This window comes from Aulostomus chinensis, chromosome 14 (genome assembly GCF_037954235.1).
Source record: "Aulostomus chinensis isolate RoL2024-O1b breed Wild chromosome 14, RoL_Achi_v1.0, whole genome shotgun sequence".
Classification (NCBI taxonomy): Eukaryota; Metazoa; Chordata; class Actinopteri; order Syngnathiformes; family Aulostomidae; genus Aulostomus; species Aulostomus chinensis.
In genome coordinates, this window is record NC_141333.1 from 1,420,834 (window position 1) to 1,435,071 (window position 14,238).

The 14,238-nt window shown below is 47.0% G+C and overlaps 1 protein-coding gene across 8 annotated transcripts in view; it reads left to right on the forward strand.

Annotated features, from left to right (window-relative positions):
• The window catches only part of mast2 (microtubule associated serine/threonine kinase 2), a 138,076-nt gene that overhangs the window by 52,472 nt on the left and 71,366 nt on the right, over window positions 1-14,238 (forward strand). The window contains exon 1 of one of the 8 annotated variants that reach the window (XM_086225466.1): window positions 9,385-10,839. The exons of the other annotated variants lie outside the window; for them this stretch is intronic. Coding sequence (XP_086081592.1) covers window positions 10,801-10,839 — 39 coding nt within the window. The 5' untranslated portion in view covers window positions 9,385-10,800. Of the gene's footprint in view, window positions 1-9,384; window positions 10,840-14,238 lie in introns of those variants that run through there. 8 annotated transcript variants of the gene reach the window in all.

Below are 14,238 nucleotides of genomic sequence, written 5' to 3' on the forward strand. Positions count from 1 at the left end.
GTAGAACTGAACCTCCAACATCCACCAGTCTGGTGTTTACTGGTGGATCTGCTGGGATTACAGACCTGATTTCAGGTCACTGACTTGGAAACGAGAGAACCACTCATGTCTGGGTTTCAGGACTCTACAGGTGTGACGTGGACTGAATCATTCACTCATCAGGAAACAACAGAAAATGCCTGGCAACTCGCTCCTACAAGTGCTGCTTACCCCTGAATGTGCAGGAGTCGCTTAATCAAAATATGAGAGAGTTTTGTTGAGGATGATGGGATGTCCTGAAAGATGTGTAGCTTTGGATTCTTTGCTGTATGACGGGTGCAGAACACATGCATGTGCCAGCCTGCCAGCAGCAAGCAGCTTTGACCCAGTCAGAAACACAGCTCTAGAGTCACTGGCAGCATGTAAAACCAGCAAACTGTTACTCTCAGTACTTAGTCCAGGCTCAAATTCAGCTACAGTAATTATGTTCTGGCATCACTGTATGTTCTTCTCTTTTGCGTTCTTCATATTTTAACCAGTATGGTCATTAAATTGGGATTAAGCGCCGTTCTATGTGGGAATAATTGTACCCTGAAACCAACTCTAGACAGCTTAATGATGCCACCGTAGCACATGGTTTTGTCCCGGGAGGTCAGACGCTTGAGACACAGCAGTCAGGACTCAACCTGCTCATGTTTTTATTCTTCCAATCATGAAGGCAAGAGCTGCAGGATCAGAGCTGCTGTCCTGCCTCTCTACTCAAACCTCAGATCCGTCCAGCCCGACCTGAACCACCTAACTTACCTCCGTGTTTGCAGTGAGGAAGAACAACAGCCGTCTGTCTGCAGGAAGCAGCGTCACAGGCAGACTGGCTGCTTTGGCGCTGCCACCCGACTGAGGACGGACTCACAACAGAGAGGCACATTCACAAGAGAGGCAGCCATGTTTGAACTGAGGTTGAACTCTGCCTTGGCACTCACGCTCACACTCACTCACACAATCAAGCCCTCCCTCTTTACACATCACTGGTGTGAAGGGTTTCAACTCGCTAGTTAAATAGCAAATCCGTCTAATAATTCTGGTGGAGATCGGCTCAATGTGAGCTGCTGAGATTTGACGTGGTCAGCTGCTGATAAAACTGCCCCCCCACACCAGAGTGCATGTGTGTGTGTGTGTGTGTGTGTGTGTGTGTGTGCGCGCATGAGTGAGAGAGAGAGATTAGACCTCCATTGTCAAGAGCACACATCCCCAGCCACCCTTTCCCCCGACAGTAGAGATAATCAGGGCGAGCTGGCGTGAACATTCAGACCTCACTCCTGCCTGAGAGAAGGACCCATGTTTGTCCTGCCGAGGCTACTCTGGTACAATATGATATTCTTCACTATGTCTTGCTCCGGGATATTACTGTAACCAGGCTTCCCTCGACCACGAGTGTGAAAATTACATCCTGAAGACCGACTCTTTATCCTATATCAGCACATAACAACCAGTGTTGTAACTGGGAGTACTGGGTCGTTGGTGGGAAGTCAACCAGTCAAAGGGTTTTGGATTTGGACTCCAGAGATCCATCTTGTACTTATAACTTTATGAACACCATCTGTCAGCTGCAGCACAGTAAAGTAGGAAAAAATGACAATAAATTAGATTTGAAACAAAACAACAACCCAAAAGAGCTCCAAACATCAAGTTAAAGGAATCAGGATGAGGTCACCTGTGAGTTCTGACCCAACAAATCCAGCGCGTTCAAAGTCTGAACCTGCAGTGGCAGCGTACTGTGATAGCAAGCTGGGGATTCAGACTTGTGACCTAAATGAGGAGCGATCAGCTGATGATGTCACCAGTATCAACTCACCACCTGTCAGGTACAGAGTGATGGTGCTCAAGGTTCAGTCAGACGTTCCTGTATCGTTTTCCACATTTTTGCTTCAGCTGGAGGAGAGCTGCGCCGCTACAAGAGCCGTTCCTCACCCTGGACATGCGATCAAGGGTGGGGAGCTTTCGATTTTGTCCTGTGTGTCTCCAGCACCCTTGTTCTCTCTCGTCTTTTTTGCCTCCCCCTCTCATTCTCTCTTTCTTCTCTTTCATCCCTGGGTAAAGCTGGATCAGGCTTACTCAGCGTTTTTCTTATCAACCCCTGTCCAATGGAGAAAAAGCTTTTATGCAGTGCTGTGTCCTTTTCACCACCCCTCCCCCGCTCCTCCTCTTTAGCTTTGATTTTGCCTGAGCTTCATCAGTCTTACAGCCTCTATCTTCACTTCGCTATACATGGGAGAAGAGGCCTCCCCATGGCTGTGAGCAGCATACAGGGGCTCGCTGTGGTTTTCAGAGGTGCAGCAGCAGATTTGAAGAGGGATCATGAACCTGCCTCGTACGTTTAGAACTGAGGCCTCGGAGCGCATACCTGCGCCAGGGAGGCCAGAAAATGTCCCCACTTGGAGTACCTGGAAGGCTTTTGGTAGATTTAAGTTGCTTAAAAAGCGGTGTTCAATGTTTATCATCTATTGGAGAACATCATGTCTTATATTAATGTAAAAACAAAGACAAACGAGGGCCGGCGTTGCTCGGAGCTAGAGAGGTCGTCTAGTAACTTAAGGGTTGCTGGTTCGATCCCCACTTCCCCTGGTGACCATGTCCAAGTGTCCTTGAGTAAGCTACCGAACCCCTAATGGCTCCCGATGGCCCTGCAACAGACTGGTGACCCATCCAGGGGGAACCCCGCCTCTCGCCCAATGTCAGCTGGGATAGGCTCCGCCCCCCGACCCTTAATGGATAAACGGAGTAGAAAAAGGATGGATGGACAAAAATGATTTGGTTCATCTGCATCTCAGAAATTTCACATCTGTGTTTTTTCATTTAGTTGGAACTTTCTCTTGCGTGAAGGAGGGAGAACTTCCTCCAGAATCTTCACCTCTCGTGACTTTTGGCTTCTCGTAAACCCCTCCTCTTCTGTCCAACATCCAGCCTCATTAGGCCGAGCGGACCAGCTGCCGCCGCCACGGCCTGCCTGGATGATTCACAAGTGTCCTGCTGTGAGCGAGCAGCAAGCCTGGGAGCTTGTGATTATGTAAGGTCAAGACTCTTTGTAGTCATTGTGAGACGGAGAGACACATAGTGTTGCCTTCATCCTCAGTCCTGACCTCCTCCTGTCATCGCTGACCAGCACGACGATTCCATCCCAGCACCTCAGTCAGTAAAGAAGACAGTCGTGTTTAATTTATTCAGGCCGAGCTTTCTCCCCCGGTCGAGTCTGAGGAGGCTGACACACTCATCTAAACACTGTCAGCACAATACACACAGACACACAAGCTGTCAGCAAAATGCAGCAACACACACACCGCTGCATTCACAATACGTACCGCCTTCATGTTTTTCAATTTCAGCTTCTGTTTGCAGCCTTTCAGGCTTCTTTTCTTTCTCCTTACAGTGTGTCAGTTCTCACGTTTGCACCAGGCCCTCTTGACATCGGCAGGTATTGTGTTGGTGTAAATTCTCTCCCTCTTCCAGACGCTGTTATTATCATCATCTCAAAGCTGTTTGCTGCCGTTGAGTTTGTCAGCGGCGGGTTGCTGCCCAGACAGATGCCTAGCAGGACAGTCTGACTTAACAGTCGACCAGCTCATGAAACTAATGAATGAAGCAACACTAACAAGCGCTCTTTATCTCGGCTCCGTTATGACACAATGATGACGGCCTTGTCTGGCACAACAGCCTGTGCGTATGTGTGTGCTTGACTTCCTCTTTGTGTCTTCCAATTTGTGTATTTGTACTGTGCTTTGGCAGTCAGTCCGTGACAGACATGGCGTGCGTGTGCAACCAGACAGGATGTCTGAATGAAAAATGTGTGCTGGGTACGTAGCGTGTTGAAGTCTGCACCTAGCAGGCATCCAGAAATACAACACTTTGATCACGACCGTTTGAACTGACAGTCTGGGCAGTGTTGCTGCTGTTGCTGGTCCCGGTGATCAGACCAGACTTTGGTATCATGATCGGTTCCTGGGCTATGATGCTAAACCCCAACCCAAACCACACTGACCGGTCCAGCACAGCCATCCATGGACATTTGGGCTGCTCTTACTGTCGTACAGCTTCATGCTTATACTACTACTGTTACTGCCAGTTAGGGGTACAACAAAATACTCAACTCACAAAACGATACAAAATACAAAACAGGGCTCACGATATGAAATAAAGATTAAAGAAAATCAGAAATGCAAAAATCAAATATTCCTTATTCTCTTCCTTAATATGCAGACAGTTTTTACTGCGTCACTACAAAATAAAATGGCCTTTGCTTTGAAAAAGTAAATATTTGTATTTTCTCTTATTTAGACTTCAATGCAAATCCAAACATAAAACTTCAATAAAAAGTGCTTTGTTGCTGTGAACAAAGAGGACGACTCCATTCCTGATGGAAGGAGAACAACCCTCCAGTGGTGCTCAGGGCTGCAGTCTCATCAGGATCTAGAGGGTCTGAGCTCAGGGAGCTGCAACACTGAGCCTCCAGCAGCTTCATGTCCTTCTGTCGTGCTAGCAGTGCTGGCCCAGGCTACGCTGTTGTGGATCATCGTTTGACCGCTGCTTTGGTTTCATCCACCACCGTCTCACTGCTGCCTCGTCTTTTACATGGAGGACAAAATAAGTCCACACAACCCATGTGTTTGATGGAGGAGCGTCCGCTGCTTGTTCCACCTCGTCCTCCTCCATTTACAAACAACTGTTTCGCTTCTTCTTCTTCTTCTTCTTCTACTTCTTCTTCTTCTTCTTCTTCTTCTTCTTCTTCTTCTTCTACTTCTTCTTCTTCTTCTTCTTCTTCTACTACTTCTTCTAATATGTGTACACAGTAGGTGAGGGGGTCAAAAGTCATCGGTGGAAGTGGTGCGCGGCGCTGCTCTGCATTGGTTTGTATTTTTTAACATTTGTATTCTTATTTCGTGCGTTTTTGAATTATATTTCATTTTGTGAAATTTTGTAACAACCCTACTGCTAGAAGCAATTTACTGCTCTGGGTGAAATTGGCTTTGTTAGCCTATTTCCTTGTTTACATTGGGCTGCAAGCTAGCATAGGTGTGGGCAGAGGGCAACCCAGAGGCCGGCGTGTATGAGCTGGTCAGAAAGACTGACATCTCCAGTAACAGGAAGTAAAGATGATGTCAGTGGCTGCGTTTGTCCGGCTGAAAACAGCAGTTTGACTCTTCAGATGGAGCCCAGCTCCTGCACCGTGTCTTTGCTGTCTTGTGAAGACATGCCAGAGGTCAGCTAACTGGGCCTCTGCCTGTGACAAGGCTCAACAAGCCTGACACCGTCAGCTACAAATAGAGGCACCGCTGTGGCAGCACTGAGTGCCTGCGGTCAGAGAAGTTCAGGAGCTCATGCTTTCTGATGAGAGGAACTAAAAGGGAAATGCTGTTCATGGCAGTTCTTGGTCATTGACCGGGACAGCAGGGGCCACCACTTCAATTAACCTGCAGTGCAGCACAGACAGAGACACAGCAGGAACAGGCTTTTGCCATAATTAGCTGTGTACTCGGCAGCAAAACAGCCTACTGTCCTCTTCTCTCTGTTGTTCATCATCACTCATTCATTCTCCTTGTCCTCTCACCACTCGTACCAGTGTCTAGACTTCCAGACTTTATATCACTAATTTGAAACGAAGGAAATGCAGGCTAATGGTCCCTGCGTTCAGAGCCACGTGTCTGTCAGTCTGCTCAAAGTGGAATCATGTTGTCAGAGAGGCAGCACACCATGTTCACTGGTGCGCCAACATGAGGGTGAAAATGAAATAAACAATTTATATGTACAGTATTAAATCATAGTTATTTGTCTTCATGTCTTGATAAGTCAGTTTATTCAAAGGTGATGTCATCAAATCACCTTCTCTGTTACATAAACTACCAGTTTACTGTCATGTCACTCTGAGATGAGCAGCACATCGACCTGAGTGATGGTCCTGAACAGAGGAGCGACCAACTGGTTGGGAAGGTTGCTGGTTTGCTGATAGGAGCCAGTAAGTCACTTATATGTAAATAGCTGGTCCACATGGGCCGATACTGGGCCGATAGTGGGCCGATACTGGGCCGATAGTGGGCTGATACTGGGCCAATAGTGGGCTGATACTGGGCGATACTGGGCCGACCACGAGACACAGGAACATGACTCAGGTCTCGAGGAGTTGGTTATTCCTCAAAAAGTCCTCTAAACTGAACTCTGTTACTACTCAGGTCACGGCATCACGCTTTCTTCAAACCAGAGTCTCATAATTAAAGAGTTTTAAAAATATCACCCGGGCCCAGCAGAATCCAGCAGGGAGCCGGTTGCTTTGGTGCTGAGAGCCTCGGGGGTGGACACCCCACCAGTGAAATGCTGCCTTTGGCAAATGAATTCATCTGCAATTCATCCTTCCTCTGGATTTAGCTGGTGATGATGAGTAACTGTTGGTTTGTCTGTTTGTTTTTCTTTTTGATAAACCAAAATCCAAAGTGAGGCATTTTAAGATTGTTCCAAACTAAGGATAGCATCAGACAGCCATCAGGAACTGGGGAACATTTGGTCTATGAATTCATCAATTAATCAGCATCATTGTTGCAACTGTAGACTTTCTAGAGAACTCTGCAAAGTTTCTGCTTCATTTAGGGAAGGCGGAGTGATTCATGTAAAAAACTGCTGCTCAGAATTAAATTGGCTCTCTTCCCCAAACCATGAAGTTGTTTTTTTTCTTACCAGCACCAAACATAATCAATGGCTGAAGTTTTGTGCATCCAAATCCTTCTGTGTTTTATTCCTCTGTGCCATACAGCTTCACCTAGAAGCAAACTAAATCTGAATTAATCCAGGGCTGTTTGGGCTGCAGACCTTCGCTGCTAATTACCTGCAACTAATCAAAGCTTCACACACAGGTCACCACAGCAGATCAGCTACTCCACGATTCTGGCTCACCTCTGCTAATGTTCTTCTAAGTGTTTGACTTTTTAATGATTCTGCCTGTGTTTGGTCTTGAAAAGCCGACTGAGGAGCGTTCACGTTTGTGCCGAGGAGCGTTCACGTTTGTGCCGAGGAGCGTTCACGTTTGTGCCGAGGAGCGTTCACGTTTGTGCCGAGGAGCGTTCACGTTTGTGCTGAGGAGCGTTCACGTTTTTGCTGAGGAGCGTTCACATGTCAACGGCAGGTTCGGCGTTTTGCTGGTGGGATGACACGTGACCTGCGATTCACAAAGCTGGGAATTTGAATCTCTGTCCAAGAACAAGTGATAATAATTTAAGCTTTGAATCGTGAATAATATCCAGAATGTTGCTGCACTACTTTTGCCCTCCTTTGGATGTTGGACGTAAACTCATGAAACAAACAAACCAAAAATCACATCACCATTGTGATTTGGGTGTCGATTGCCATGCCAACAGAAGAAGCTTCAAAGCCCCAAAACATTCAGGTCAACCCTACATTAATCCGCCTCTGAAAACAGCCCCCAGCAGGAGCTCTTTCCTCTTGACCGCTGTTTGCTGAACACGACGGTGGCGAGAACACGCGATGAGCCTTCCTCAAAGTAGTGATGAGCGGTGAATGTTCAGGATGAGCTCAGAGCTCCTGAGGGATTCTCACACATTTGGAACATCCAGCATATCGGCAAGTGAAGAAAGTTCACTCAAGCCTACGAACCAGCTCAGCCAGTAAAATGAGCCCAGTCAACTGGTGTCAGTGGCTGTGAACATTCCTCTGTGTGGCCCCTTCGGCCTCTGCCCTCATTAACATAGAGGCTCTGACCAGGAGCCGGGGGCTTCACGCCAACATGAATCCAGGTCTGGGTTCCCCCGCAAACACAGAGACTTTAGCCTGAAGAACGTTCTGTACGGTCCAGCATACCACATATGCCACAGCTCCATCTGTCCTGCGTGTTGAAGAAGTCGCTGTGTTTTTCCTCCTCGCCTCGTCTCTCTCTGACTCATCAGTACGAAGGAGGACACCAGACATCTTCCTCCTTCCCACCTCAGAAATCTCTGCCTCCATTTCCGTCTGTGTTTCTATTTCCATTCCTCTTTTCTCTCTGTGTCGTGTGTTTACTGCAGTGGAGGCTCATGGGGTGATTTCAGTTTGATAAACACACTTCTCCCTCGGCTCAGGAGTGAACTTGATGTAATGTAGGAGCTGAATGGTTTGATAATTTAAGCTCTTTTCCACATGAAGCTCATTGCCACCAGGTGAATCTCCCTGGATTTCACAGGAGATGGAGTTTTTGTGTCCATGGTGAAATTCCTGCATCGCTGGGAGGATGCATACTGAGCATGCTCGATGGAGAGTGCACCAGAGACTGACTCTGGCAGAGTGGCTACTTCCTGTTAGCCCTGAGCTAACTTGGACTTGGATAAATAACCAAATTGTTCGTCTCCTCTAGACTTTCTAGTTGTTTTCATGGGGCTTTTGTGACACTCCAAACAATTTATTCACCATTTCAAAGCTGCTGCTGCAGCCACGGGAGATTTTGAGTGCTGAACATAATTATCATTAATAAGTGGATATAACGGAACAGGCAAATATAAGAAAAGCTAAAACAGGCCGGTAAATCCAGGAAATGACATCACTTCACTGGAACGGCCACAATACGCAACACCGTGATAGGATATCTAAAAATAGGATGAACTACTCGTCTTATTTGACCGTATCGATCTATTAATTTCTTTCCCAGCCCAGCTCACAACAACACGACTCTCAGGTCTTGCATTTTTCTAACCATCCTGCATTCATGAGGGGTGACAACTGAAGCGCTGCACTCAAACCAACCAGTCATTTCAGCCATATTCTGATATGTGGGTGTAACAAGTCTCTCATTTGACACCTTTGATTTTGCTGCAGCCCCGTTTTCCAGTTTAGTGTGAATGTTTTTTGACATCCATTGAACCATATAAATCCCAGGGTTTTGAAATCACGTGCTTCACTGTCACGTTGAGGTGTAGCGGTGGCTCGTCCAGACCTCCTCCATCTGGAACCAGTCAGAGTCGACGGAGGAACCTGCTTGTGTCTGAGATATCATGCAGAATAATGCCAAGCCTCTGATCAGTGCACTCATGATTTATTCATACATGCACAAAAATAATACATGAAGCGCAGATGTGTGTGTGAGTGTGCATGTGTGTGTGTGTGAACACACCCTCTTGTTTTGATAAAAGCGAGCAAGGCCGGACAGAACAGAGGAGGGAGGGAGGGAGGAGGCGGAGCTCTTGTCCAGCCTCCATTCATTGCCTCTGTCTCTTGCTCGCACCTGATTGGACACCTCTGGTTCTGTGATGTTGGTGTATGAGAGTGACAGAGAGAGAGAGAAAGAGAAGGAGAGAAAGAGGGGGTGAGCATGTGATGAAAGCAAAGGGGGAGGAGTTCAAGCATGCGAGCATACTGACACATCAGTGAGAGCAAAGAAGGCAACAACAGAGGAGACGGAGACATCAGGAGGAAGGGGACGGAGCGAGCCACATCTGTGCTTCTCATCCTTGACTCCGCCTCTTGTTTTATCGCTCTCAGCTGTGCAGGATCTTCCTCTTGTCTTCTGAAGGAACACCAAAGAAATGCAGGAGAAGATTGGGGAGAGGCTGACTCTGATGAAGAGATGACTAGTGTGTGACAGGGTTTTGTGTGGGAGTCCCAGAGCTCCTGCCTGCGTTAACCAGATGGAATCTGGCCCGGTCGGTTGGCATGGTGATGGATGCGAGGTGCCTCCTCGCTCACTGGACCGCTGCTAGCAAACAAACAGCCTCTTGTTTTCAGTCCACTCTTGCTGCCGCCGAGCCAGCCCCGCCGCTCCTTTCTTTTTGGTCCCTTTCTTCAGTGGACGTCACCTTGCTTCATCAGTCCACACACCTCAGTGGCCCCTCTGATATCAGGAACTCTTAAACTGGCTGCCTGCTAGTGTTTGTTTTTTTTTGCCATTCTGGGACCTCCGTACAGCCCAGATCTAATTAAGTCAGAGGGTAGCAGGCTGGTACCTTCCCTCCCTGCCTTCACCCCCCCGGGGCATCATGGCTATCATTAATTTCTATTGTGATGCACCCATGAATAATGGAGTCTTCTCTGGACGAGTGCCTTAAGGGTGGGAGGTGACTGAAGCCAGAGAGAATAAGAAAACAGGGGGTTAGAAAGCAAGTGCCCGGAGTGAACGTCTCCCTGTGTGTGAGCGAGAGGCGGAGGGGTGTGTCCAACACTGAACAGATGAATGGGAGAGCTGCCGACGGAGGCTGAGCGCAGGAAGGACACGTGCTCTGAGCGACAGGAGAGGACCATTTTGGTTCACATCCAGACTGCACTTTCCTCCACAGTCAGCTGGAATAACCAAAAGAACTAAAGGAAGGAAAACCAGGAGGAGTGACGGTCTGAACTGGAGTCGACGAGACAACACCACCACTTTCTCCTTCGTCTCTGTTCTGGCTTTACTTTAGTTGGATACAAAGTCTCCCAAGTGGAATTTCCCTCGTAATGTTTGGAACCTCTTTAATTAGAAACTCTCAGTCTATTTGACACTGATCTCTGTTTTAAAGTGCACGTGGGAACGAATCCAGGTCTGAACACATTCGAAGCAGCAAAAAGAAAAATCAAGACTTTACAAACCTGGAAAACGAACAGAAGAGAAACACCTGTCTGAGAGCGAGTCGCTTGTCGAATGTGTCAGGCGCTGTTCTGGCGCCTCTCATCTGCTCTTGGATGGCATGTTGTTGGCAGTTGACAAACAAAGGAAGGAGGCTGTGGTGTAACGGCGCTCAGACAGACTTCCTAGAAAGTGCCTGAACTTTGTAGCTTTGCAAACCCCAAACCAAAAAGGACGAGGTACCTGAGCTCAGGTAAAGCATGGACGACTCCAGTATTTTGAGGCGCAGAGGACTCCAGGTAAGACTGAGAAACCCAGACTAGGATTCCCTGGTATTTGTTGGGGTCAAAGGTCACACCTGGAGAATTTGACTCGGTGATCAATTCAGTCAAGGGTTAATGGAAGGAATGTAGGTAGGAAAATAGATCCTGCTTTTTTTCTTTCCTGCATTTCTTAACACATTGAAACTTTTCACACACACTCAAGACACTCACCAGCCTTGTGTGTTTGAGGAGAAAACATGCACGCACACACACGCACACACACGCACACACACACACGCACACACACACACACACACACACACACACACACACACACAGTCTGTCTGACCAGGCCTATCAAGTTTCACTGTGGTAGTAACCGGTAAATGACGGCGTAGCCCACCGAGCAACCGTTAAACTTCATTAAAATGATCTAAAAAACACATGAACACTTGCAGAGGAATAAACTTGTGATTTAACATTTTTAGCTTCGATTCATTTGCGGTTTGTCCCAACAGTATGGTAGTGAAATTAACCAATCCTTTTTTGGCCAAGTATGTGTACAAGTACAAGGAACACATGATCACATGGAGGCTGAACAGGAGACACAAAGCTATCATTTACAGGAACGTACACATTTTTCAAGGGCGCCTTATTTTACATCTCCACTCAAAAACGTCTCGAGTCGAAGCTATAAATCTGTTAAGAATGTTGACATTTCCAGCTGGAGCTCATCAACTGTCTGAAATGATGGACTTCATCCAAAAACAGATCCATGGAAATCCCCCATGAATTCAGTTTGCATGAATTAAGAATTGCAATGCAGTCCCAGGCCCCCGGAGCAGGGGAACCACACAAGCATTGTTCTTTTAGATTTTTAGATGCCCTCAGCCCCAGATGTTCTCCGGTTCATGACCCTGATATTAGCTGGTCAAGGATCCGGTGCTATCAGGGTACGTGTTGCCTCATACGGCCAAAAACCTTGTTGTGTTTGTTTTCTGACAGAATCTAATTCAGAAAAGATGATGCTGTGATTTACAATGATTTGGTTTCCGGTGAAGTTTATTATTGTAAGTTTGTTGATGTCCTGGAGTCTGGACAGGTATTTCTAAACTGTAAATTATCCTCCATCAGGTTAAGGTTTTACAGGCCGAGATATCTCTGTTACACCTGTTCCAGGGCTGCCGGATCTTACCAGAGCGTCCTCACTCTCTCACATCAATATCAGCTCCAAGAATCCTGTATCAGTGAGGCCCTTCAAATGGCTGAATGTTAACAAGTTAACTATCAGTCATATCAAGCAAAAACAGTCTTAATTGTGTCAGATTATGAAGATTAATGCATAAACCTTGTTCAAAATTATTCATTAGCGTTGGTCAAAGCTGTGAAGATTGAGTAAATCAGAAGAGTTGATGAATCAGTTTGACGGAATTGACCTGAAAGATTTCGGATTCATTGCAGCGACGGTTGAAATCCCGTGTGTCAGACGTGTTCTTCCTTCCTGTGAGTCTCCACCAGCCTGTCAGAGCTGTAGATGGAGGGGCTCCAGTAAAGTTGAGTCAGCAGCACCAGCTCAGACCCCCCCTCGCCTCCCCTCCCACACTTCAGTGAGAGTGGGGACGTAGGTTTGTCAGTTCCAGCCTCCGGCCTCAGGTAGCCTCCTCCCTCCAGCCCCTCCCTCAACCACAGAGGAGAAATCAGGATACGAGGTTCTGCGTGCGAAACTCTGTGTTCTATATTCAGCTTTTACTGTGTTAAAATAGCTTTGAGTGGTGAGGAAATAGGGCTCGAATGAGGACACCAGGCAGGGAGACGACCTGGATTTGCTGGGCTTAACTTGAGTTTGCAGGACTTTGCTGCACCTGTTCGATCTCACACTTCAGCTTCCAGATGCAGGAATCAGCGATGCCGTATGAACAGGAAGTATTGTGTTTTTGATCCTAAAACTGGTCTGTCCTCCTGTGCTCATCCGTGATGAGAGACCGAACACAGTTTCGACTAATCAGCAACATTTGAATTTGAGTTGGAGCAGACGTGGGCGTGGCCAGGACCTGCCTCCCTGTGACTGCCGGCAGAGCATCAAACGTCACCAGGTTATTGCAGAATCGTAACAAGCTGTGATTTTGATTGGCTATCATCGTTTCTCTGTTTCTGCTTCATCTGTGGTTGAATGCGGCGTCCCGTTGTCACCAGAGTCAAGTCACCTTGTGCGTTTGGTCTTTCGGTGGATGGAATGACCCTTGTTGGGGAGCGTCTGTTGTCTACTTACTAGTGTTGTCACGTTGTTGGGATCTTCAGAAATATACACGTTGGATTCTGTTTGAGATGCATGGGAAAAGTTCACACGCGATTGAGGGCATCAAACTTTTGACCATCAGTTCAAAGCAGACGGGCCCCTGAGCCTGGATCTGCTCCACGTTCCTGTCTGTCAAAGGAAGGTTTTCAGTGCCGCTGTCACTCATGGTGATTTGAACTTGATTGAACTGTTGATTTGAAGCTGCACAAATAAAGTTGACTTGACTCAACTTTTATTCCAAGATTAATGTAACAGGCTCCAGGGTACTGTTTTCTTTTGCTAAAAGCTGTCACCAAACTCTAAATTGATCAGAGGTTGAAGTGTCTGTGCTTCAGGGGCTCGTTAGCATTTGTTCTGCAGCATGTAGCAAGCTAGCTTGCGCTTGTTATTCCCTTGGCCCCAAACTCAGAGTTTTTCCAAACAATAGGCCTGCTTTGTTCCGACAGACCGTAGGACTCTTTAGCCCTCAGCTTAGTCTTCCAGACTATTTAATGGCTTGTTTCTTTCATAACTTGGGCTCATAATAACTTTATGAGTGGTGCACAATAGATGTCGGGACCAATGAGTTAAATAGTCATCATCATTGCTTCCTGTGTGTAAGACTAAACTGAGGGCCAATGAAAAGACTTCAAGTGGCTGGGAACAAGGTTCATGAATGCTGGATTGTCCTTTACTGTAGTTGAGTTAGACATTGGCAGCTTTTGGTTTTGATGCAGAAACTACTAACTACTAACTGACCAACTTATATGTGGCTTGAGCAAACGCTTTGATTCTGCTCATGTTATTCAGCTGCTTCATGCGTTTGTAGCTGAGGCAGCGGAATCAGACGCAGGTCAGACGTTATCTTTTCAATTTCAAGCATAAACATCAAAACCTAGACTTAACTTGTACTTGTTCAGCACTCAAGGATGCAGCATCTGTCTTTTATGTGTCCTTGAAGTCCTGTTAGGTCAAGCGTCCTCTTATTGACACCCTATCAGATAGCATAGTCTGGGGTCAGGGGTCATGACTCCATTAGGACTCCATCAGGCTTAGCAAGACTGAAGAGGTGTGTCAGTCTGGAAAGACAAACGGGCATCCCAACTCCACTACTTGACCTCTGCAGTGAGAGATGAGTCAATGTGGTGAGGTGAAAGGTC